The sequence below is a fragment of the Myotis davidii genome, unplaced genomic scaffold (genome assembly GCF_000327345.1).
Source record: "Myotis davidii unplaced genomic scaffold, ASM32734v1 scaffold21, whole genome shotgun sequence".
Classification (NCBI taxonomy): Eukaryota; Metazoa; Chordata; class Mammalia; order Chiroptera; family Vespertilionidae; genus Myotis; species Myotis davidii.
The window spans coordinates 1758100-1783596 of NW_006292573.1; the positions used below are offsets into that span (position 1 = coordinate 1758100).

The 25497-nt window shown below is 36.4% G+C and overlaps 1 protein-coding gene across 1 annotated transcript in view; it reads left to right on the forward strand.

Moving 5' to 3' along the window:
• Positions 1-25497, forward strand: part of PRKD1 (protein kinase D1) — a 138206-nt gene that overhangs the window by 55126 nt on the left and 57583 nt on the right. The window contains exons 2-6 of the mRNA XM_015565484.1: positions 4882-5013; positions 5869-6029; positions 11739-11762; positions 24902-25112; positions 25256-25333. Coding sequence (XP_015420970.1) covers positions 4882-5013; positions 5869-6029; positions 11739-11762; positions 24902-25112; positions 25256-25333 — 606 coding nt within the window. The remainder of the gene's footprint in view (positions 1-4881; positions 5014-5868; positions 6030-11738; positions 11763-24901; positions 25113-25255; positions 25334-25497) is intronic.

The window sequence follows — 25497 nt, forward strand, 5'->3', positions numbered from 1 at the left end:
TAAAATGTTAAAATCAAATCTGATATTGTTTTACCTTTTATTTGGTGTGTGGAAGGTGTGCGGAAGAGGGGATAGTCTTATACGGCGAGTATATAACAAACTCTGTATTTTGAGTGGAAATGTTAGGGGGTCGTCTTATACGCCCAGTCGTCTTATACGCCGGCAAATACGGTAGGTATGTGCCCTGACTGGGAATCGAACCCGCAGCCTTTTGGTGATGGGACTATGCTCCAACCAACTGAGACACCCAGCCAGGGTATGTCCTCTTTTCTTTATTTGATTCTCTGCCTTTCAAAATATTCTCATCCTTCAAGACTCTGTTCCAGGCAGTCTCAGCACCCTTTCTTTTGTGTTTCTATCCCTGCATTTTTTATTAATTATTCATGGGTCGTTCTCATTTTGACTTTGAATCCTTAACAACAGATACTACTCATTTTTCTATTTCTAGCCTACACTACATTACCTAGTAGGTTCTAGATGTATTAATAGCATATAACATAAATTAACTGTGATGCTTGAAGGTATTAAGGCTGCTTGGTTCACATGAGCTGATTTAAAAAAAAAAGACATGAAAATATCTTAATTTTAAATGCTTGCTTTTGGAACTGTGACAAGTTAGAAGTTACAAAGGAGTATCTGGGACTCATAAAAAACACTTTCTAATAATTTGAAGTATCTCTGCTACGTGTGTGTATGGGTGAATGGGAAGATGCTAACTGGAGATGGTTAGGATGTTTCTCATCCAGAATACTTTAAAACAGATGAGTATGTGTGTTTATGCTGGGAGAGTGATATCCAGAAGCAATTTTCAATATTCCAAAGGCTAAGGGAAAAACAAACTTGTCCCAACAAATCTTCACAGCTTTTAAAAACTCCCCAGTGTCTTGCTTTTGGCCAGACTTACTGACTGAATGTGGTGACAATGGTTATCATGTAAATATAAGCTCCAATTGGCTGTAGTTCTGCATTAAAGTTAATTTTTATAAAAATTTAAAAGCTAGTTATTGTTACTAACTTCAATTTGGATGGGGGAGGATTTCAAAAAAATGAAGTCTATGCAGAAAGCATATTAATTTTTATCATTTTTTATCATGACCTGAATGAATTTCATTCTGTACATTATTTCATAGACTCCTCTCCCCAGTAGTTTTTGCATTTCTGAGGTAAGGGTGCATCTTACAATGATGGTGTATATTGTTAATTACAGTTTTTTGTTAATCTTTCCAAGTATCTTATAAGATAAAGATGTAGTTTGTTATTCATAGTGTTTCAATGGTCAGAGAAATATCAGAGTGGCTGAGAGAGTTTGTATGGTATAGGTGTCAGGACTATTTGACTCAAGATCCTATGTTACCTTGGGCAGCTTCTTAATTTCTCTGAGTCTCAGTTTTCTCATTTATAAAATGGAAATAATAATATGTACCTCATAGATTGCTTGTAAAAAATTGAGACGTTATTTGCAATATGTTAAACTTTTATTTTTTAATTATATCTGTCCCAACCTGTTATTGCCAGAAAGAGTTATTGTTACTCCCTAATTGCCAAAATTACCAGTAAAAAAATTGCTGAAAATCTTGGAAAATCTGACATGTTTCTATTTTATTATGCAAATAATTTTGACCCCAGAAGTTATTTATTTTGCTTTGGAAGCCTCATTTCATGTGTACTGCTAACCAAATGCTTTATTCCACTTTGTGCAACAATTTATAATGAATCTTAAAAGAACTACTGATTATCTGAGAGTTTTGGGCTCAATTACCTATTTCAAATGTTCATCGACTAAGGAAAGCACGTCATTTTCTCCGCTCCTGCACTCTGGAGTATAACAATAGACTGTGAATAGAGCAAATCAAAGAAACACAAATACCAGTATAAGGAACCCATTGTGTTCAGTTTGTAGCTCTGTCATATGGTTTTAATTTAGGTCGACTGATTGATTATAACAGACTGACAGATAGCACATTGTTCATCTCCTGGAATCTCTAGACACTTTAATATTCTTATTCTTATCTGTCCATTTGGATTCCAAAACTTAAGTGAAATGGAATTACAGTATTCACTTTGTTTTCCTGTGCTAAGTGATTATCTCTGAAGTGCAATTTTGTGATTAGGTGAGATGGCATGCATACCCAGCTATGCTGCTTCCCCGGGGTGCAGAACAAGTACATTCATAATGAATGGAGGTTGTGCTTTGATTTCAAATGGATGTAAAACCTCACCACACTTAGTAGTTTTATTTTTTAAATGTAATTAATTATTTTAACATTAACAAGAAAATATTAAAATTGAACTTTAGAAAATGGCATTTAAACATAAGTCAAGGGTGCTAACAGCTTATGAATGTTAATCCCTTTCAAAAAGCAAATAAACTTTGTACAAATATGTACTTACCTGACATAAATTGGGAGGGGGGGGTTACTGAAAATCTTCAGTTTAATGTTTATATTCTTCCTGATTAATTTAGAAAACTATCTATATGCAACTTGGTATTAGTATTGTCAAATTCTAATGCGTCTTATTTTGAAAAATACAGTAATTATTCAACTACTTGTCATAGTTGTTTGGTCCTTGAGGGGGTGGGGGTGGGGATGGAGAAGCCAGGAATTAATGGTTGGCAGAAAATATTTTCTTTAACTATTTTCTTTGATGTTATAAAAGCAAATTTTGTCCTTGAGTATGTGAGACCAACTTTAAAGTGGATTTAGCATTCCCAAATTTAGACACATTTTGATCAAACCACAAAAGGTGCCCAGACAGTACACAGGTTAGGATTCCATGTGGACAAGGCTGGGCATGGTTATGTGGCTACAGTAACCTTGATCAGCCCTATCTTCCACACTTAACTCTCCTAGCATAGTGTTCAGTATATAGTCAGCACTTAATGAATTTTAGTTGCTCCTGTAATTATTTTCTTTATCTTTCCAATTGCATAAAAATTATAACTTGAATAAGTTGATAGGTGATTTTCAATAATACAGCACATTAATTTGGGGTAAAGTACTTTTATTCAAGGTTCAAGGAAAAGCCAACCCATTACAATTTTAATCTTCTATTACGGTCCCGTTATATGTGCTGTGAACCCTCAATAATATTCTTTCTGGTAGAACTGATTCACCTGCCCTGATGGATGTGAAACCTTCAAACTTGTTCCCATAATTGTGGATACCTGTGTAGCAGAGATGAATGGCCTGCTTTTTCATCCTTCACTCTGTCACATCTTGCAGACCTGAGTTAACAGGTATTTTATAAATGTACCCAGTGATTACCCTACAGCCTGCCATCCAGGCACCAGCAGGACAACTGCAAATGTTTATTCCCCACATCATGTGGCCATTGGATATAATTCTGCCAGCAGCGTTGGGGAAGATAAGATGTATCACAGATAATACTGAAAAGAACAGTATATTGGGGCCCAAACACCTGTGGGTTGTAGTCCTATTTCTCTTTAATATCTATATAACTTATGTAGCTTCTTTGAACCTTAGAAGTTACTTTATAATTACTGTGGGCTTCTTTTGTTTGTTTGTTTTGTTTGTTTGTCTTTCCTGCTAGTCTGGTAGGCTCTTCGAAGATGTCTTACTTCTCTTTTCATGTTTGTCCCAGGTCTTGTCCCATTGGAAGCCTTGAAGGTGCTTAACAAATGTATATTGAAAAAGTAAGGCAAGAGGACGGACAAGAGAAAGAGAGAGGCATAGAAGGATATATTTAAGGCCTAAAATCTACCCCAAATTCTCTTTGAATAAAAACCTTATGAAATCAAGTGCACATGGGTCTGCCCTAACATTAATGGACGTTTAAAGCGTAAGGGCCTGGGGAAGTCACCATCAGTCAGACCTTCTCTTGGAGCCTTAGAAATGGAGGCAGGTTTGACCTCAGGCTCCATGGCCAAATAGGCAACGGCAGAGCTTCATCCAGCTCCTCTCACCCCAGGCCGCATATCTGCACTGTACTGAGCAGTCTCCACATCAGGCTATGTGTGCAAAGAGGTCTAAAAGCTACGCCCTTACCCATTAGAATTTGGGGAAAAGAGGTTGTCTTTCACTTTCAATTCTTTATATCTATTTCTTGACTTGAACAACAATAACAAAATACATCAGCCATTTTTATAACATCATAAAATATGTAGAAAAACATACTTTAAAAAATAATTTTAGTATTCTGCATGAGTACCATAGAGAATAAATTCCAATAAGCAAGGGGAAAAAAAGGCCTACAGCATAAATATCATTTGCTACAGTCTATTTCTCAAAGAATGGCCTGGAATTCGCCTGAGTGTGTATTAAACTCTCTGTTTGGCTTATTGTTGAGGAGGCTACTTGCTTATGTTTAGCTGAGGATTTAAATGCCAACCTATAGTGCCTAAGAGCTCAAATAACTGTCTCCCCAGGAAAGGCTGCTCAGATGTCTTCTCTCTTCCAATTGGGCCCCACTCCTCTCATGTACCCATTCGGGTCATATTCCATTATACTACCTTCTGATCTAAATGCATCATAATTTTCCTTTTCATTAATATTTCTGAATACCTTTCTGGTTCATTTACGGGAAAGCAAAAGCAAGATGTTTTTAATAACATCAGGTATTTCTGAATCGAGTTGAGCTAACTTTTCATTCATGCTTCTGCCAGCATTTTGGCTGTTCTCAAAGTGGCCTGCGACTGGCAAGCAGGAAGAGAAGAGTGAGAGTTGCTTTGGCACCACTTGTAAAACTGTGGTTGGAAAGAATGGAGTCTCATGGCTAAAGGCCAAGCCAGGTTGCAACTTATCTTTCCTTAACTTTGCCGGGAGAGTTGTCGCTATACTTTATATTCATTATCTTGCATACTAATTACCTACAGATCAAGGCATCCATTCAACTCATTTTCCAACTTTGCTATTTTTACAGCCTCTGCCACCTTCGAAGACTTTCAGATCCGCCCCCACGCTCTCTTTGTTCATTCGTACCGAGCCCCAGCTTTCTGTGACCACTGCGGGGAGATGCTGTGGGGGCTGGTCCGTCAGGGCCTCAAATGTGAAGGTAAGGTATCCCTTCCCCAATCAAGTGGAACACGGGCTGGAGTTATCTGCCTGTGCTGTGCCGTATACAACCATGTCTCCTTCCCCTCAGATGTCTCCCAGGGACTTGGGGGTGCATGAATTCTTCTGTTCATTCCTTTACGCTCCCAAGCTTCAACATATTTGCTCTGATCTAGGAAACCCTATTCTCACATATTTTCCCTGTACTGTATGCATATGTTTCTTTTGCGCTGGTTATTTTGGCAACAGACAAAAAATAAACTTGGCATCTTAATTCAGATCTTGGAATAGTAGACATTCGATAAGTGTTTGTTGAAGTGAGCAGATATTCAGGAAGTTCATCAAACCATCCCAGGTCACTCTGCTATTGAGTGGCGGATTCCGGCTTGTGTACCAGTATCATAGTTTTATCATCCTCTGTGGAAAAACCCCTTGAACCTGTGGAGCCAGGATTAAAATAAGTGTAGTTCAGAATTTGTGCTGTTTTGTGATTAATTTCCCTATGTGTCCACTCACATTAGAACTTGTGGCAGCTGAAAATGGCTCAGGTAATCTCTTAGGAGCTTTATTGCTGGATCCTCCAAAGCCAAAATCCATTATATCAGAGGACATTTCAAAAAAATGGTAATCACAATAGTTGCTGAGCTCATTCAATAAAATCAGAATTCAAAACCCAGATTACTTACAGATTGGGAAGATAAATCAGAAAAAGCGCAAAAGAAAATGTGAATTTCCAAGTAGCCCCTGGAGAAATGGAAGCAGTACTATTGTAAAAAAATTCACAATTTACAACTGAAACTAGCATAGCTTTTATTTTATGGTTGAACAAAAGCCATTTTTCTTTTTCTTTTTCCAGGATGTGGTCTGAATTACCATAAGAGATGTGCATTTAAAATCCCCAACAACTGCAGTGGCGTGAGGCGGAGAAGACTCTCAAATGTTTCCCTCACTGGGCTCAGCACGGTCCGCACAGTGTCTGCTGAGCTGTCCACCAGTGTCCCGGATGAGCCCCTTCTGGTAGGGCCTTCTGTTCATCCACTCCCCCTTCATGTGAGAAATCTGTGGGACAAAGTGACAGCAGTGTCAGCCAAGACAGTGCCCTCCCTGCAAGGGAGGACACAGCCAGGGTGTAAACGTTTCACTGGGGCCTGTGCTGTAGATTGCTCAAGGCTTCATCACATATCCAACAGCTTTGAGTTTGCTTTTATTGTGAGTTTACAAAATGTGTGAGGTTTCACTGTGGTCACAGGGCCAGAGCAGCACAAACTGATGTGTGAATTTTACAAAACATAAGTTTGTCAAAATTTGGAAAATAGAGATGAGCGATGTTTTTCTCTGAAGATTATTAACGTCCTTTGTGGCATAGCTGGATATGTATTCGGGGAGAAAATTTAAAATGTTCTCTTAATGCAGGGGTGGGAGATGTCCAGCCCGCGGGCCATATAAGGCCCTCGAAATCATTTGGTCTGACCCTGCCAAGGCATTAGGGATTAGTTAATTAAAGGTTGACCAAAGATAGCAGGCTAATTTCTAAGTTGATAATTTTGGATGGCCTGTGATTGATGCTATAAATATCCAAATGGCCCTTGGCAGAAAAAATGTTCCCCACCCATATCTTAATGGAAATATGAAAGTATTTAATTACATGGCATTACTAGCATACATTCCAGTGTATGGTCAGAATGACACTATTGACAAATGCTGTGAGAAAAATAGCACCTAATACATTAAAGCATTCCATTAGCTCTAAAATATATAATTCATTGGCATGCCTTAAATATTATTCTTTAGGAAAATTACATTTGGATTTTTCAAACATTGAAAACAAAATAAAAATTGTGGTAATGATGTGAATTATTTAAAATAAGAATGTTTTTTTCTGAAATTAGCTAATCGTGTGAGGCTTTAAATTTCCCATATCTATTCTATTCCCCAATGGATTTTACAAAGAACTCTTTATAATCTAGCTGTTGTAAAATTGAATTAAAGAAAAAAATTAAAAATTACTACAGCTCTTAGGTTAAATAAATCCTTCTTGGAGTGGAGAGTGGTGATACATATTTAAGATACCTAAAAAGTTTTATTAATTAGCTTTTTGTTTGAAACATATTTTATTGTGATCTCTATATCACTTTAATTTGTTATAGCTTAAACCAGACATATAACTCAATTGAATGCTCATTTTGATAATTAAGCGAATTTCATACTCTGTTTTGGGAAAAAGCAGGTACTAAATTCTACCAATAGCTGGAAGAATGTATTATATTTGGTAACATTCGGAATGTATGTGTGTGACTATATATTGTTTCATAAACTTATATTAATTGGAAATAGTGATGTTCTTACAGAAAGGTGCTTTAATCAAAAGCTATTTACTTTTTTTTTAATCCTCACCCAAGTGTATATTTTTATTGATTTGAGAGATAGAGGAAGGAAAAGAGAGAAACATTGATGTGAAAGAGAAACATCAATTGGTTGCCTCTCACACATGCCCCTGAACAGGGATCAAACCCACAACCTTTTGTTGTACAGGATGATGCTCCAACCAACTAAGCCACCTGGCCAGGGCAAAAGCAATTTATTTTTTCAAATAACTCTTTGTGTCACCTTCTCTACTCTGAAGTTCCTTGATTTAGTGTGAATTTTTATAAGTTGTGATTTTTACAAGTTACAACAGCTCCTTTTGCCTTTAAGGATAGTAACTGAGAGTCATACTGTTTAGAGGATAGACATTTAAAAACAAGTTTAATAAATAAAATAAATTAATTGTGTATTGTTTTCAGTTTTACCAGAAAAAGTTTATTTAAAAATTATTTAATATCTCACAGGAAATCTAAAGCTCTAAAGTCATTCATCATTAGAATAGATTAGGATCTAGAATGATTAATGCTAAAGATTCTTTTTTTTAAATCTAAGCCAACTTTTTATAACATATCCACATATAGATGTGTATATAAATACTTCAAAACATTATATATAAGTTAAATTTTATAAGTATGGATTAAATTATACATTTAAATTATCATATGAATGCATGTATGTATAAATATATAATTTATATATAACTGTAGTTTAGGTTACATATCTATAGTCTTTAACATGGGTTTTCATGTTTTAAACCACATTATTTAATTGCCTATTTAAACAAATTAAATAGTTATTTGATTTTTGAGATACCTAATTCCAAATTATATTTTACAACAAATGTTGAAATCACTAGTGTTTTTTTACTGGATGCACATTTTTGTAGTAGAATGCTTAACTATATTTTTAAAGTATACTATTAAAAATCATACTTTAACATGTCTGTCAAGAATGCTTATAAAATTGTGATCAAATCAGATACTCATGGACCATAAGATACTTTGAAAAATATTATCATAAATGTTCATAACCTTGTATGAGATGCCCTGCAGGTAACTTTCAATGAGAAATGCCTCTGGGAATAATGTGTGACACTGACACAGCGGCTCTCAGAACTGCTTTCTGTACATCAGAGCCCATTGTACCCTCATGAGTGCATTTGTGTCTCTTTTTATCCAATTTCTGAGGAAAGAGGAAACGTTGGCTCACCTTGAGATGGCCATGGATTTCCCAGTTCTGTGGGCCGTGCCTTGGCTCCTTTTTATAGGGCAAAACTACCCTGCTTTACCCAGGCATGCCTGGGGTACAATGAGCATGTCCCTTGTTATCCCTAGGCAAGACATGAAAGGCCAGTAACCCAGTAACTATAGTTTAAAATTTATAGTGCATGCTTAGTCACAGGTAATAGTATGGCAATAATAATTAAACCTATTCGTTTTATATACCATGAAGGATATTTCCATTACTGAAAAGGATAATGACATTGTTCATTAATGCCACCAGATCACCCATATTGCAAGTCGGCCATGATTGGTCTATAGATTTCTCTCAAATGTAAGAAAATGATTTTTCTCTTCCCTACTTGATCCCCTATTTTAACTACAAAATCTCCGTTTCACATACAGATGAAGATATTGGTAATTTCATTAACTTGTCCATTTTCGGCACATAAATTGAATTTCCAATTTCAATCATGTTGCTAGCATAGGAAGGGAGGATAACAACACAGGTTATATGATGAGCTCTATCTCTCATCAACTTTGGCAGTAAACTATCAATTATACTAACCATAAAGCAGTTCATCTTTTAAGAAAATCCAAAATGTAGTCAATTTATGGCCGATAGCTATGTAGAGGTGTATATCATTTTGTAAATCATCACCGGTATAAGAAAGAAACAAGAAAAATGCAGCAGATCCTTAAGTTGGACTCACTAATATATTGTATCATTACATATACATAGATATATTGAGATGATATCCATTTTAGAGACTTTTAGACAGTTGCAGAAGAGAAGTTAGGATTAAAGGATCTTGTCATTTTATTATGCTTTACTCACCTTTTTATTTACAATTATTCTTGTGGTATATGGGAAAAGTTAAAGCCATTTGACACGATGCTTATCAAAAAGACTGTATGAAGAAGCTTGTTTCAGATCATCTGCCCTGTAAAGGACAGTTATAAAAGCTGAGTAAAATATACCAAAGAGTAAAACAATATTTAAAGGTACCCAAGAGCACCTCACAATAAGGTTTCTGAGGGACCAATGTGTCAGAAAGAAGGACATCACAGAGTGGTCAATGCACAGGACCGCCCCCCACAGCAAGCAGTACCAGGCTCAAACTATCAGTCCTGCTGAGTTTGAGAACCCCTGATGCAAAACAAAGCTGGAGAATTTCCCAACATTTATCATGCCACAGTTAAGACAATGTGGTATTACACAAGAATAGAAAAATAAAGCAATGAAATAGGATAGAGAGTCCAGAAACTACATGGTTATACAGGTCTACTGATTTATGACAAGGGTACCACTACTGTGAGAAAATGATGCTCTTTTCAACAAATAATGTTGGGACCAATACAAACATATGTACAAGAATTTGGAGTAGAAAAGACTGTTTTAAACAGGACTCAAATTACTGTTGGAAAGAGGAAAAGATTGATCAATTGAACATTATTAGAAGTAGGAAGTTATTTTTATTGAAATATACCATTGAATAAGCCAGAGACTAGGAGGATATGCCATTAAGCAAGTCACAAAATGGGAGGGTTTTTAGTGTATATGTTGTATGATAAAATATGCAAATTGACCGAATGGAGGAATAGCTGGTTGCTATGATGTGCACATACAACTAGGGGGAAGACACTTAATGCAGGTGGTCAGTGTGCTCCCACAGGGGGAGCACTGCCGAGCTAGAAGCAGGGCCTAAGCCGCAGGAGGACATCCCCTGAGAGGTTCCAGACTGCGGACTGCGAGAGGGCGCAGGCCGGGCTGAGGGACCCTCCCCTCCCCCCAGTACATGAATGTCGTGCACGGGGCTTCTAGTATCCTATAAAAAATAAATTAGAATGTATAAAAAAATCTATAAAGATGTTAGAAGACGATAACTCCGTTCTGTATAGGCATAATATTCGAACACTTTACAAAAAAAATAGCCAGTAAACATGAAAATGTACTTTACATCATGTATGTAGTTATCAAGGAGCCTAAAGTTAAAAAATCTACAGTTTTTCCTCAAAGTGCAAAAGTTTATTCGACACCAGAAATATCAATGTTTGCAAAACACAGTCACAAGTTTTTAAATAAATATTTTTTTATTGATTTCAGAGAGGAAGGGAAGAGGAGGTAGAAACATCAATGAAGAGAGAGACACATTGATCAGCTGCTTCCTGCATTACCCCCACTGGGGACGGAGCTGCAACCCAGGCGTGTGCCCTAACCAGGAATCAAACCGTGGCCTCCTAGTTCATAGGTTGATGCTCAACCTGTGAGCCACACAAGTCATGCATTTTTGTTATGAAAAAGAGTCAACTCTATTTTAGTTTTGATTTGTTTTTTAGTTAAAAGAGCTGCTCAAGGCTTGAAGGAACAGCAATGAAAAAGAACATATTCATTATAAATTACCAGATATGTGTTGTCTATTTAACCAAGATTTTTCTTATATTTTTCATTGATATTCCTTCTCATAAAAGCATTCAGAATAGTTTTTCACTTTTGAATTATATTTCAACCCTGAATGAAATCAGACAGAAAACAATGATATGCAACAAAGACTCTAAAATGAACAAAGAATGCATGAGACATGTTTCTCTCATTATAACTCTAAGCCCCTATTGGAATTTCCAGGTTTGTAAACCACTGACTTATTCTTGCCAGTAGGCAGAAAGCAATAGTGTAACATCTGATCACTTTAATGACATTTTTCTTCCTTTTCCCATAGAGAGGATACGTTATTGTGAAGAAAATCTAATCTTTAACTTAAAGGTCAAAAATGCTTCATTCTGTCTATAATTTATTTTCAGCAAGGTGAAAGAAAAGTCTGTCATCATTGACACTAGGACAAGCAGTATTTTGTTTTTTTTACCTTTACTAGCTCACAACTGTAAATTGTTTTTGTAACCTGAGTTTGTATCTATAATCCTATTGAAATGTTAAAAAGTAATTTCCAACCCAGCTGATTGTGTTGCCACAAAGACTAATTAGTATAACAGTTCCCCTTCTCTTGAAAACAAACCTATATAGAACATTATTGAGTAATGTGCATTGCTTTCCTCCAATAACACTATATATTTTTTTTTGTCTTTTTCCTCCCTTTATTCTGCTCCTTTGCCTGCTTTTTGCTTTTACAACTTGATCTCTAAGTCTCCTCTGAGTCCTGGCTTTGAGGTATGTACTAACTCTACCGTCTTTGCAAACCAACATTATAACATTAGGTTGTTATCAGACAATTATCTGCATTGATTCTATGAATCAGGTCAGAACTTAGCTCAAAATGTATGTCAACTATCATTTTAAAAAAATATTACCCGAGAATCCAATCTATTGAACTGCAAAAGAGAACATATTTTTGTTGTTGTCTTTTCTTATTGTTCAAGTTTTCACAGTCCTCAACAAGATGAAGAGCAGTGCAGGCATTAGGGCGATAGGTCTTGAACCGTTAGATAAAATTTTGCCGGCAGGTAAACTTGTAACTTGATCCCATAACATCGGTGTCTTTTGCATGAAACTGAGCAGACTAGACAGGATACGGTCAGCACTCACTGTATTCAGTAGCATGTTAACTGAAATGTATGCATATTGGAACTGTGTCCTGATGCCATGTAGCACAGAACCATGTAAAGGGAGGTCACCATCTCAATATACACAGGTTTGGGTTGGCACAAATCAAGGCCTGCCTGAAAATGAATATAACTTTTTCAAGAAAGGAACTTTTAATCCTTAATGGATTATCACAATCTAATTGCTTTTAAAGGGTGGTATGCACATGGATATTGCAGGGTCTTCATCCAAGAATAACTTTATATGGAAAAGACACACGTTTCCTTCATAAAAGGTTTTCATTCAGTCCTCCTCCAAAATTGGCCTTTTATCTTTCCTAAGCAATCAATAACCTGAACATGGAGAAGGGACATTTAGGTCAAGCGTTCGCATAGAGTATATATACAATAGTGCTCTTCTTATGAGACGTTGTTTTGACCAATTGACTTGTTAATATTTAGTTTTCCTTATTTCTTTACCTCTTGCAAATTGTATTATTTTCCCTCGTGAGACTATAAATTTCAGATGCCATTATTAGTGTTCATTCTAAGACCGTCTTGTTAAGGTAACTCTAACAAAGGAAGCTAATGAAAACACAACCAGAACATATTCTGGGTCAAGTAAAATTGGTAAGTCAAGATACCTTGATTTATAACATGTAAAATGAAGAAATCTCCTTCAATAATAGTAAATTCCTATGTTTATAAATTATCCTAGGTAAAATGGGCCCTTCTTAGAAAAGTACAGGTGAAAGCTCAATAAGTATAATTTTTTATATTCTTGTAAATTTAAATGTTGTAATTTACAATGCCTTCCAGATAGAATTTTAGTGAAGTAATATCTCTCCCTTTTAATCATCCTTTGTGACTAAAGCCAGGGACAGAGTGTGTAAAGGAGGAGTGACCAGTGGTCTGCTTTCCTGTGGAAATTGTACAGCTTAACGGCAGCAAGGCCTCCACATGGTAACTCCTGATAAGATGCGATGCATTTTGTGCATAAGCTTTGGTTCTTGAACTTGTTTATACTTAGTGTGTTAAAAAGGCAACAAACTTTTCCCCTCCTCTTTATAAATCTCTTGGGGAAAAACAATGCATAAAATATGATGAAATTTTTAGAGAAATATTTTAGTGACAATTATGATTGCAGAGTTATAGAAATCTGGTCATGGTTCCACGTTCAGCATGTTTTGTGACTCTAAGATGCACAAGTGTGAACTTAGTTCAGTGATCTTCCCTCATGGAGCTTCATAAATGGACAATATGCAAATAAATATGTCTTTGTCAGAACTTCCTGGTATTACATCCCAATGCTATAATATTAATTTATTTAATCTACTGATTAGGTTTTCATTTTTAATTTTAAACAATGGGAAATAAGCATCTTTGTATATATTTTTATGTATTTTTTACACTTTATGAAAAGTATCAGTTGATTTCTCAATAAGCATTCCTGAATGATTAGTAAGTTATATCCTTAGAAGCGAAATGACTAAAGCATTTATACTTATTTTTTGCTAAATAGTTCTGCAAAAAGTGATAAAAGTTTTAATATATAAATCTGATGATGGTGTAGGAGTTTCTATTTCTTCATCCTCTTCCCAGCAACACATTTTGTCAATATTTTGAAACGTTTTTTATTAATTTCTTCAGAAAAAATATCTATACTTAACATAATTTTTATTGGAAGATAAACAGCTTTTCATATGTTTATTGACTACTTGTTTTTCATCTATGGAGAATTGCCTCTTTTCCTAGTGAGATGATTTTTGGTTGCTTATGTGTTATGACAGGAATCCTCTGTCTGTTATTCTATGATAGAAGTATATTTTCACTTTTATTTATATTTGTGATATCTTTTCCCAAACTAACATTTTTGCATGGCAAAGAAATATTTTCACTCATTCTCTTATTATTTATAAACTGTTGAAAATAAATCAATATGGGCAGATTAAACATCATATTTTTGTCAAATTATTGAGGAGAATGGTCTTTTCTTGAAGTAAAGTTGCTGAAGTCAAGGTAGAAAGTGAAGCAGAATATGAAACTCATGTCCTTTACAACTGCAATGCACAATTGATGACAGTTTTTGAAAAAATGTAAGTTAGGCCTGTGGAAATGTATTACAGTTTAAGAACATTGCTGAAGTTATTTTAAGTGTTTTAAATGTCCTTTAAGGATGTATTTACTGTCATAGCTTTGAGGGTAAGAGACACAACAGAGAATATTTTTGGTGAAACTAAATTATTCTAGCCTAGTAGTCTTTTTGGTAATTGTTAACAATCAGACTGCTTTCCAGAAATTATTAGGAAATAAATTGCTCATTGCAAAAGTTTTCTCTGTGTTCAACTATTTTATAACCTCACTTTTTTGCATTCTTTAGTTTTTATGAAAGTTAGACAGTATCCAGTTTAACTTTTTTATGTTAGGGTACATATTTTGTAAATAATATGCTGTAAACTGCTATTATTTTCATGAAGTCTACTGACTCACATTTAATTAACACAAGCATTGTACTAAAAGGAACTCTTGGCTACATACTTTCCTAGAAAATGACTCATTTATTTACTGTTTTGTTCATTTAAAAATTATAATGAAGATAATACTAGTATTGCATTTTCTATTTATAATTGGATATGATCCTGATATGCTTTCTAATAGTCAAGGTAGATTCTTTTCACATGAACAAATGATTAAAAAACACACAACTATTTCTCATTCTGAATTAAACTTTGATGATATTTCTGGCCAAATGAATATTTTCCGGGATATTTTCCAAAGTAGCAAAATTCTATATAGCAGTAGAGACTTTAATTGTTGCTTTTGTGTTCTGGAGTTCCAGGAATCCTGGTGATTCATCTGAATTAAGAAATCATTTTTCCATTTAAATATGCACCATGACATCCATATAGTGCAATTGCCAGACATTGCAAAATTTCTTTTGTTGATTGTATAAACTAGTTCTCCAAAGTCAAACCTGGGCAGTGTATACTTTCAGTGAGGAAAGAGGTCCAAGAATTCTTTAACCCACATCTCTCCACCCCCTGAGAGTCAGAAGTGCAGTGGTGGGTTTGTGGGGAAGGAACCCGTCTGTAGAATTAAGAGTGTGCAGTCTTCTTTCACGTGCTAATAATCAGCTGTTGGCTGATTTCACTCAGCATGTCTGGTTTGTTACATGTGCGTTCACGCTATGAACAAAAACTTCCAGATCAGATGTGCAATTCTAACTATGAATACTGCAGGAGATTTCCTCATGAACGCCCATGGAGCATGGGGGCATCGAATAGCACTTACCTGCACTTAGAAACATGTAGGTCTTAGGAACAAATGGATCTTTAAATGAAGGCTGTGCTCCCCTCAGGAAAGGTACCAGGGCTTCCATCACACTCCCCACAAGCCATGTCTGAAGACACAAAACATTGCTTTCTATCTTAAGATTACAAAACTCCCCCCCCCACGCCCCGCGCCTTATTACCAACAATAATCATATCATAGTCATTTACTAATGACCATCAGTATCCATCTAATGTCAGGCCAGACCTGGCCAGATTACAGTCCTGTCTCCTTTAATTCCTGACCAATCATGAATACTGAGCTCCTGGCTGAGTAATATGAAAAAAAAGATTGCTCATCTTCACTTTGAGAGTGTACGTGTCCTCAACAATGTCCCTACCCTGCCCTGGCCAGCATGGTTAAGTGATTAGAAGTAGGCCCATGCACTGAAGGGTTGCAGGTTCTATTTCTGGTCAAGGGCATGTACCTGTTTGTAGGTTGATCCCCAGCCCTGGTTGGGATGTGCAGGAGGCAACCAATCAATGTGTCTCTCTCAAGTCGATGTTTCTCTCTCTTCTCTCTCTCTCTCTCTCTCTCTCTCTCTCTCTCTTTCTCTCTCTCTCTCTCTCTCTCTCTTTCTCTCTCGCTCCCCCTCCCTCCCTCTCTCTTCCTCCCTCCTCCTCCCCTCTTCCCCCCACTCTCTCTGAAAAGTCAAGGGAAAAATCACCTCAGGTAAGGATTAATTTTAAAAAAGAAGAAATAATAAAGGAGTGTAAGGAAGGTAGAAGATGAATTGGTACTATAAATTAGACTTTTAGAAACAAGAAATAATTCAGCGTCTAAAATGTTATCTGTTTCAGTAATATTTAGATACATTATTTTACTTGATCCATTAGACCTGGTTTTCTGATATGATCAAATGAATTCTCTCTCTTCCCAAGAAGAGTGAAAGTGGTGCTATTTTTATAATAAATGCAATGAAATGGAAGACAAAACAATGAAAAAATAACCCAGTTTGGGGTGGTATCACTCCAGCTTTGCATTGAAAAATGTCCCTGAGTGATATGATTTCATTGAGTTAGTGCTTTTCTGTATTTTTAAAACTCATGTGTTGTTGTTTTTTTTTTTGGGGGGGGGGTAGGTAAAGGAAAAGTCTCATCGTTTCCCTCTCTTTTTTAGTTGAGTTGCATTAAAATGGAGTCCTTTCTATCATGTTGTTTCAGAAGCATGTGTGCTTCATGTTCTCTATTGACTGTTACAGGCTGAGGTTCTATAAAATCTGCAAGTTATCGTTCTGGGCCACTTTTGAAGGGAGAGGCTGTAACCTTTGTAGCCGTCGACTGTTCATGGCACGCGTTTCCAGCTTCCCCTTGGTGTTTCCAAGGCAGTATTCAATGGCACAACGTTTTTCCGAATTATTTCATTCAGCTTTCCAGTGAACTCACAATCCCAGGCCAGGCCCCTGTCCATTTAGGCAGGATGAAATACCATGGAAATAATATGTTCCTAAAATTGCTATTGTTGGTACTTCTACATAATCTGTTTTACCACCCCATTCACGTTTAGGTGTAGATCAAATCTGACATTTGAAGCCCCAAAGTAGAAGTTGTTGACATGTAAATTTATTGTCTTCCTCAATAGAAATGCTTCTTTTTTATTGTGTAGAGTGCATAGCATTAAGGTTGCATTGCTTTCAGTAAAAAAGAGAGGTACTCTTCTGTTATGTCTCCCTTTTCCTCTGGATCCCACAGATTCATGGGATGTTAGGAACTGACATTTTGAAAGAACAATGCCTGTAATTTGCAACATTTCGCTTAATAGTGCTTGTGCTTTTCCTGCAAAAGGAGGTTCACTTAAGAAAATAGTAAGGTTCCTTTACCTTTCATTTCTATTTACTTAAAGAGAATGGAAACAATGTAACTTTTAAGACTACTTTAGCACTTAGCAAATCCAGATCACCTTGTATTCTTTTTTTTTTCTTTATTGATTAAGGTATTACATATGTGTCCTTATCACCTTGTATTCTTAATGAGATTATATGTTATTACTCTGTCAGCTTTCCCAAATTGCTACAAACATGAAGAAATGGATTCTCCACCCTAAAATACAGCATCGTCACCACTAAGCAGGGGGCATATTCCCCCCTGCCCTGTAGCAATGCTTTTTATTGGTATGAAAAGGTGTTGATGAGCTTTTACTTATGCTCTGTATTTAGGGTATCCAATTGAGGAGCCAAACTCATTTATAAATCTGCCACACTTGGCAGGTAGTTCCAGGGATATAGAATCATAATCGTAACAGAATAGCACTGAATAATCTGAAACTCATCCAACACCCTACCTGCTACTCAGTGAAATACAGGGAATGGAAACATGGGTGTTTCTATGTGATCTCCATTCCCTGGGGGTCTTTAAACTTGTCCATTGCCCAAGAAATCGTTCTGGAAATTCCCTGACTTCCCATTGAGGAGTAGTGTGTAGTGTTGTTGAAAGGAGCCGATTATTTATTTTTACTTCAGCAAGGAATCCGAATGTCCCCTGCACCTCCTCCATCGATGTGGTTTATCTTTTCTGCAAACCTTCATATATATGGGCACTTGTTCTGTGTGAGGCAGTATTGCAGCGGTTGGTGATACAGTGATGAACAGAATAGTTAAGATCCTCTCTCCATGGAATTTACATTCTTTTGAAGGGCTAAGGTAAAAAAAAACAATAAACAAATAGGTAAATAAGACAGTTGCAGACTGCAGTATTGACTCAACAAGAGACAGGTGATGTGCCAAAGAGTGATCAGGGAATGGTCAGTAAGTTAGGTGGCCTGGAGCTCTCTTGGAGAAGGTGCCATGTGAACTGAAATTTGGAGAATAAGACAAAACCACCTGAAAGAGCTCATGCTACTGTGGATAGTAACAATTATGTTGTGTCCAGAATTCTACTAGATAGTAAATTCATTGGGTACAGAGAGTAATATTTAGGGTCTTTATATGTTCTGCAGCATCTTAATTGGGCTTTGAGGAGGGGTTTGCAATGGAGAACACTTCTTAAATCAGATAGAGCCATCTCGATGGCAGTAGGAGAGAACTAGTATAAGGTGTTGTTCTGCATAGTTCTTTGAATGTTGTTAGTTCAAAATGCTAGGTATCTTAAAATTCCTGGAATAAAGGACCAAGAATTTGGTTGCATCTGTTTTCACACAGTCGTGGTAGGAAAGTAGGCAGGCAACTGAGTGATGCTTATACAATAGAAGCTGTTTATTCAGTTAGTCATTATGTTCTAGAAAACATGTGTGACTCATATGCTATCCTCTGAGCACAGACAGGCTGGTTCAAAGTCTCTTCTGTAGGTCAAGGTTAAAGGATTCACAGTATTTTCACATTGCATTTTGGCGTGTAGAATATTCTATTAATTATCTTCACTGTTTCCTATGAACTCTTCCTTCATGACTTAAATGAGGAGAAGAAAATACTTTCTATTTTTATATTGGTATAAAATCAGGGAATATGAAAGCTGGGAGGGACTATGGGGAGAGAAATCATTGTTATCAGCCAGAGCAAGAATATCTGAATTCATAGGTCTGGAACTTTACAAACTGTATAATCTCTGACAAGTGACTTAACCTCGGGATTTGGTTTCCTTCTCCATAAAACGGGCATCATAACATGAGTGGTCATGGGATTTAAATGAATTAATGCATGTAGAGGGATATGAAAAGAGTTTGGCACATATGAAAGTTATAAAAAGTGTGTTATGCCTAGTTCAAAGGTCAGACTCTCCATGAGCTAAATTTGTTACCCAAATAAGTTGACTGGCAAAATACTTCAAATTTTTTTAGAGTTGCCTATATTTTGAAATGGAGTTATTTCATAAAACAGTTGGATTTTCTGCTTCTTTTGAAAAACTAAGAGGTCTGGAGGCGCTGGGTTTACGCACTCACATGGCAGCTATTAGCAGTGTTTGAGCAGTGGCCATCCCTTTTATACTGAGCCCATCCTCCCCAATTTACTCCAGTCCACACCATTTTCTATGACTCCCTGACATCGAGGGGCCACCTATTAATATGAACAGATTTGAGCTTGCTACCTCTCTCTTTCCAGGGCAGAAGAGTTCTCCACAGATTCATGTTGGACAGGCCAAGTAAGGGTCGAGATCAGGAAGAAGATAAGTTCAAAGAGCAGTTATAGTTGTAGCCAATTGTACACTCTCAATAAAGCAAATCTGTAGAAGTTACAGTCCATGTAATATTAAGTTATTCAAATATGCTTATATTACAGCCTGTATTTAAATATTTCTATTGAAATGTCTTGTCCATTTTGTTCCCAGGCATTGACTTCCTGAAAACATTCATTCTGATGAGTACAAGCAATGCTTATTTTTTATCAAGTACTAGATGCGTGTTTTCATTAATAGAGGACAAATATTTTAAGACACTATCCTTCCCTTAGAAATTTATTGTCTGATGATTGAGAAAGCACCACAAAGAATTGTCAGTGCGTATGCTAAAATATTCTGTATATTTTTTGTTTCCTTTAACTCAAGGTGTAGCTTATGTCACCCAAAATCCAGCCCAATGTGGGGCTGTGAAATGAATTTTAGTTAAGAAATATAAATATTTTAATACTATAGAAGTTTTCATTTGAACCATGTTTTTATTGTGTTTTTTTCTATTAATTCTCACCTGAGAATATTGTTTCCGTTGATTTTTTTAGAGAAAGAGAGAAGAGGAAGGAGGGAGGAGGAGAGAGAGAAATATCAATGTGAGAGAGACATATGAATTGGTTGCCTCCCAAACCAGGGATCAAATGTGCAACCCAGATATGTGCCTTTGACTGGGAATCGAACCTAGACCCCTCCATCCTCAGGTTGATGCTCTATCCATGGAGAAACAGGCTATTGTTTTGTTTTTAATTTATGTCTTTGAATCATGCTTTTTGTAAAGTGACTTTTATCTCTCAGGAAATACCATGTTTGATCTCTACATAAATAACAACAAGCAAACCACAAGTTAAGTCAGTGTTCCCCCACTCTTTTTTCTAGCTTTGCTAATGAAGACAATTTGTTTTGAAGTGGAATATGCCTTGTTTCCAAGTCCTGTTAAATGTTTAAAGACTTGCTGGCAGTTGGAGTTTCCATAATGTAATCTAAGCAATCATTTCCTGGGAAGGTTCCACACTTGCTGAGTCATTCCTTTAGCTACCAGCTTAAAAAACAAAGTCAGTCTCTGCAAAGCAGGATGCACTGTCTCAGGAAGTAGGTGCCCAGTGCTTGTAGTTTTCATTTTGGCAGTCATTTCAGATGAAACACTGTTAGCAAAAGGAGGCTGCAGTTCCTTCACAGGACCTCAGGCTTTTAACCAAATTTTAATCTCTATAATCTTTACTCTGTTTAATCTCTAATTCTACCTTTAAATGTCAGCTTTCCTCACTTTTCTGTTCGCATATTCTCTCACACCCTTGATATGATTCCTGTTGCATTGAGAACACAAAAGACAGGGTTATATTTTTTATCATCTATAATTTGCTAAATCAAATCATTTACATACAGCCACCCCAATGCCATATGTTATGATAATGTCAGTTCTCACAGAAGTTCCACACACACCTGTAATTTGATCCAAACCTCTCAACTCAGGAAAAGAGCAATTTGTAGGACCCATGACTAATGTAAAAATGAAAATTTTGGGAAGCATATCCTCCTGTATGCTTACTATAACTATGGAGAAGGGCATTTTAAGTTTATTCTGCAAGTTCTGAGCCAGTTTTGCTCTGAACATAATAATGAAGTAGCATAAAACAAAACATAGTTGTTTCCTTTCCAAAGCATTTTAACGTTCCTCCCTATTCCTGTAAAACAACAACAACAACAAAAACAAACAAAAAACAATCATCTTATAGATATCCCAGGTTCACACAGTGCCAAAGTGGAACAGCAAGTAGCAGTGAAAATCAATTTAATTAACTTAGTAAACCTAATAAAACCTTTACTAGTGTTGATGAGAAATGAAGAATTTTTTTATTACCAGAGTCTACTTTAAATAAATGTCTTACTTAAAATTCTAAAGTACTGTACACATTATAATGAAGTGTACAAATCAGGAAACAAGTAAAATGAAGTGAATGAAGAAATAACACACTTTGTATAATAATGCATTACATTTCTTTAAAAATTCCTGGAATGGAGACTCTGGACACTGGCTTTGCTTTTAGCTCTGCTGGATCCCCAACTGCAGCTTTTCCAGGTCTTGTTTCAGGAAAATGGGCCTTTGGAAACTGAGGAATATGTTTTCACACAAACAAAGCTTTCTACCACACTTCATCTTCATGTGGGGGCCTCCAGGAATCCTTATTCCAGTGGCACCCCAAGAAACCCACTCCCACTAGCAATGGAGAAAATCCTTAGAAATGTTTGGTTTGTGTTTCCATTATTGGAAATATTTAGAGATAATTGCTGATGACAGAAACGGTGGGTTTTCAACATTTATATCAATAATGATAAATATATATCATAGAACAATAGCCTGATTTCATAGGCTTTTGTTTTTGTTTGTTTGACAATTTGTTATATATCAATGATGGCCCTGTTTTACATTTTGATTGAAGAATGGATAAATTTCTCATAAGCATTTACAAAATCATCAGATAGTGGCACAGTGTTCTTTTTTGTGTTCGCTTCTTAGATTTGCCTCATAATAGGGAAAAGCATATGTAAATGAATGCGTGCACACTCCCCAAACATAGAATTTAATTCTGCAAACAAAACTTCAGAAGTCTTCGTCACTCTTCCTTTCCCCAAAGTGTTTATCTAATAAACTACTCAATCTCCTTCCAGCAATAAATTAGCTCCCACATGGGAAGTCACCATCCAGCACCCTGCCTCAATATTTTAAAATTCTACTTTATCATATGGAAATATAGGCCACATTGAAAATGACTAATTATGTTTAGACCTATAAAAATTTTTAATGATAGTATTTCAGGCCATGTTGCTAGCTAATTGTAATTTTAAGATGTCATGAATGACAGGGGGGCATTCTTTATTAATGCTAGTAAAATCTTAAATTGCTATTAAATCTTAAATGCTAGTAAAGTCTTAATTTCTGACACTACATTATGCAGTTTAGGTTCTTCTGGGCCTGGGACACATGTGGCCGTGTGAATCTCCTCATTGCCTGAATGTGTGTGCAGTACAGTGTCTGGGCACAAAGGGACAGCCAGTTTCTTTTCCCTAAACTCACGTAATGTTTTAGAATTCCGGTTCTTATAGTTTATGGCAGTGTTTCTATGAATGTTACTATGTTGCATGAGAAGAAAACTGTCAGTTTAAACATATTACCTCTTACTCTTCTAAATGAATTTGCCCCATGGTATAGTAAATAGTCTTATGTCGATCTGGCTCTGCTAACAGCCTAGAGTTAGGTATCTTAAATTAAGGAAAATAACTGAAGAGTGATGTTGTCAAGTTTTCATATGACTTTCCAAATCTGAGAGCATTTTAAGTCTGCTGAGAAAGTGTGACATCAGGTCAGCTTTTATTCTGAGTGTTGAAACTTTCCAACTATGGAAAAACATCACTTTTCATTTTAGTCTGTGCCTAAAACTGGCCTGTTGGCTAAGTTCCTCAAGAAGGACACATGAAACAGGGACCTAACCCCATGGACTTAATTATTTTTCAGTCCCTAAGATATTTCTTCAGTATGTTCATGATTCTGGTTTGGCAGGCCTTGGCCCATCTTTATAAGCTCCCCAGATGTCTCTGCAGGAGCTGAGCCTTTCCAAAGTGATTATATTTTATAGTTTTCTTTTATGGAATTGTAATTCTAACTGTAACTGTAGACATAATAATCCTAACTAGAACCTCATATCAAAAAGGTTTTATTGCAGCTAGTGAATTTCGAAATCAAAATTCCCCCATTTGGTAATAAGTAGTATTAACCTTTTGGTGCAGACAGGGATAGAAATGGATGGAAATTATATATAAATACTAGAGGCCCGGTGCATGAAATTGGTGCACGGGGTGTTCCTCAGCCCAGCCTGCACGCTTTCCAATCTGGGACCCCTTGGGGGATGTCTCTCACAATCCAGGACCACTGGCTCCTAACCACTCACCTGCCTGCCTGCCTAATGCCCCCAACTGCCCTCCCCTGCTGGCCTGGTCAGCCCAACTGCCCTCCCTGCAGGCCTGGTTGCCCCCAACTGCCCTCCCTTGCAGGCCAGTTTGCCCCCAGCTGCCCTCCCCTGCCAGCCTGATCTCTCTCCTAACTGCTCTCCCCTGCCAGCCTGCTCTCGCCCTTAACTGCCTCTGCCTCGGCCCTCACCACCATGGCTTTGTCCAGAAGGAAGTGGGACGTCTGGAAGATGGCCGGTTGACCCGGTCTAATTAGCATATTACCCCTTCATTAGTATAGATGATTTTTTTCATCTTGTCAGAATCACTCCAAATTAGAAATTGACTGAGTAAGACGATAATACAAGTAAATCTTGGCTTTACTATTTACTAGCATTTGACACAAAATAATTTATTTAAACTTTATGAGTTATGATGCCTCAACTATAGATAATAAAGCCTATCTGATCTTATAAGGCACCTAACACAATAATTACTCAGAATAGAAGCTTAATAAGTGAGGTAATTATAAGCATAATTATAACAAGTATTAAAAAATAATTTAATTTATCTTTTCTTTTGATGATTTCCAAATACATTTATTCTGATGATTCCCAAGTATGTTTCCATGATGTCAAGAGGTATCATGAAATTGTCCAAAACACTGAAAACAGTTAATTTTAATTTGTTTAATTTTTGAAACATATGCCTTGGGTTGATTAATTCCAAAACAAGAGACAAGAGTGTACAGAGGTATAATTGTAACCAGAACACCAATATTTGTGTGTCTTGTATAGTCCACCAGTTTTTATGTTTTCCAATTATAAAAAAGATCGTATAAATTTCATCCTTTATTTTCATATGGTTGAGATCATTTTAAATCATATTTTTTCCTCAGAGTGAATCCAAAGAAATTGTAGGTGTTTTTCAGATAAAGTACTATGTATGGTAGACCTGACGGGATTTACTTTTCATTTTCTATTTTTGTGAACTGCTTATATTTTCTAACCATGTGCATGGAATACTATAGAAAATGTCAATGAAGTAATTTGCACAATGGGGTTAAGGACCATTTTTTTTCAACTCTATATTCCTATCTTAAAGTTATTATATTACTTTTAGAAGCCCAAAAATTTTGTAAGTTCTAGAAATGAGGTTCAAATATTCTGATTTCCACTTCTCTTCATTTTAAACTATAAAAACAAGGTAATTCAAATAAGAAATAAAGGGTTGATAAATACACTCATGAACAGAAACCGTTTTGCCTTATATAGCTCATATTCTTAAGGATCAAGCCACTAAACACAATAGTAAAACAAAATGTGTTTAAAATGCATAAAGATACCAATCAAGCACTCTCTTACATTTTAATGTTCTTTATTGCTTTTCAAACCTATAGCAAAAGTCACCATCAGAATCATTTATTGGTCGAGAGAAGAGGTCGAATTCTCAGTCATACATCGGACGCCCCATTCAGCTCGACAAGATCTTGATGTCGAAAGTGAAGGTGCCCCACACGTTCGTCATCCACTCGTACACGCGGCCCACCGTGTGCCAGTACTGCAAGAAGCTCCTCAAGGGTCTCTTCAGGCAGGGCCTGCAGTGCAAAGGTAGGGAGGCGCCGCCGCCCGCATCTTCGCCAGCCAAAGAAGATCCTTAGCCCTCATCCATGTGAAATTACTTTCCTTTGTTTTACAGCTCACTTGCTGATGAATTCTTGGTTTTTGTTTTCTTTTAAAATCATTGTGGTTAGATTGCAGATTCAACTGTCATAAACGCTGTGCACCAAAAGTACCCAACAACTGCCTGGGCGAAGTGAGCATCAATGGAGGTGGGTACAAACCAGCAGTCTGTCTCAGAGGCTGTCAGCTAGCGGGATTTTTATTTTTTACTGTTTGTTTGTTTGTTTGTTTGTTTGTTTGTTTTTCTGATCAGATACTTGTGACTCAGCTAAAAATAAATTATGGCCTCAGTTTGTCCAACTGCACTGTAGAA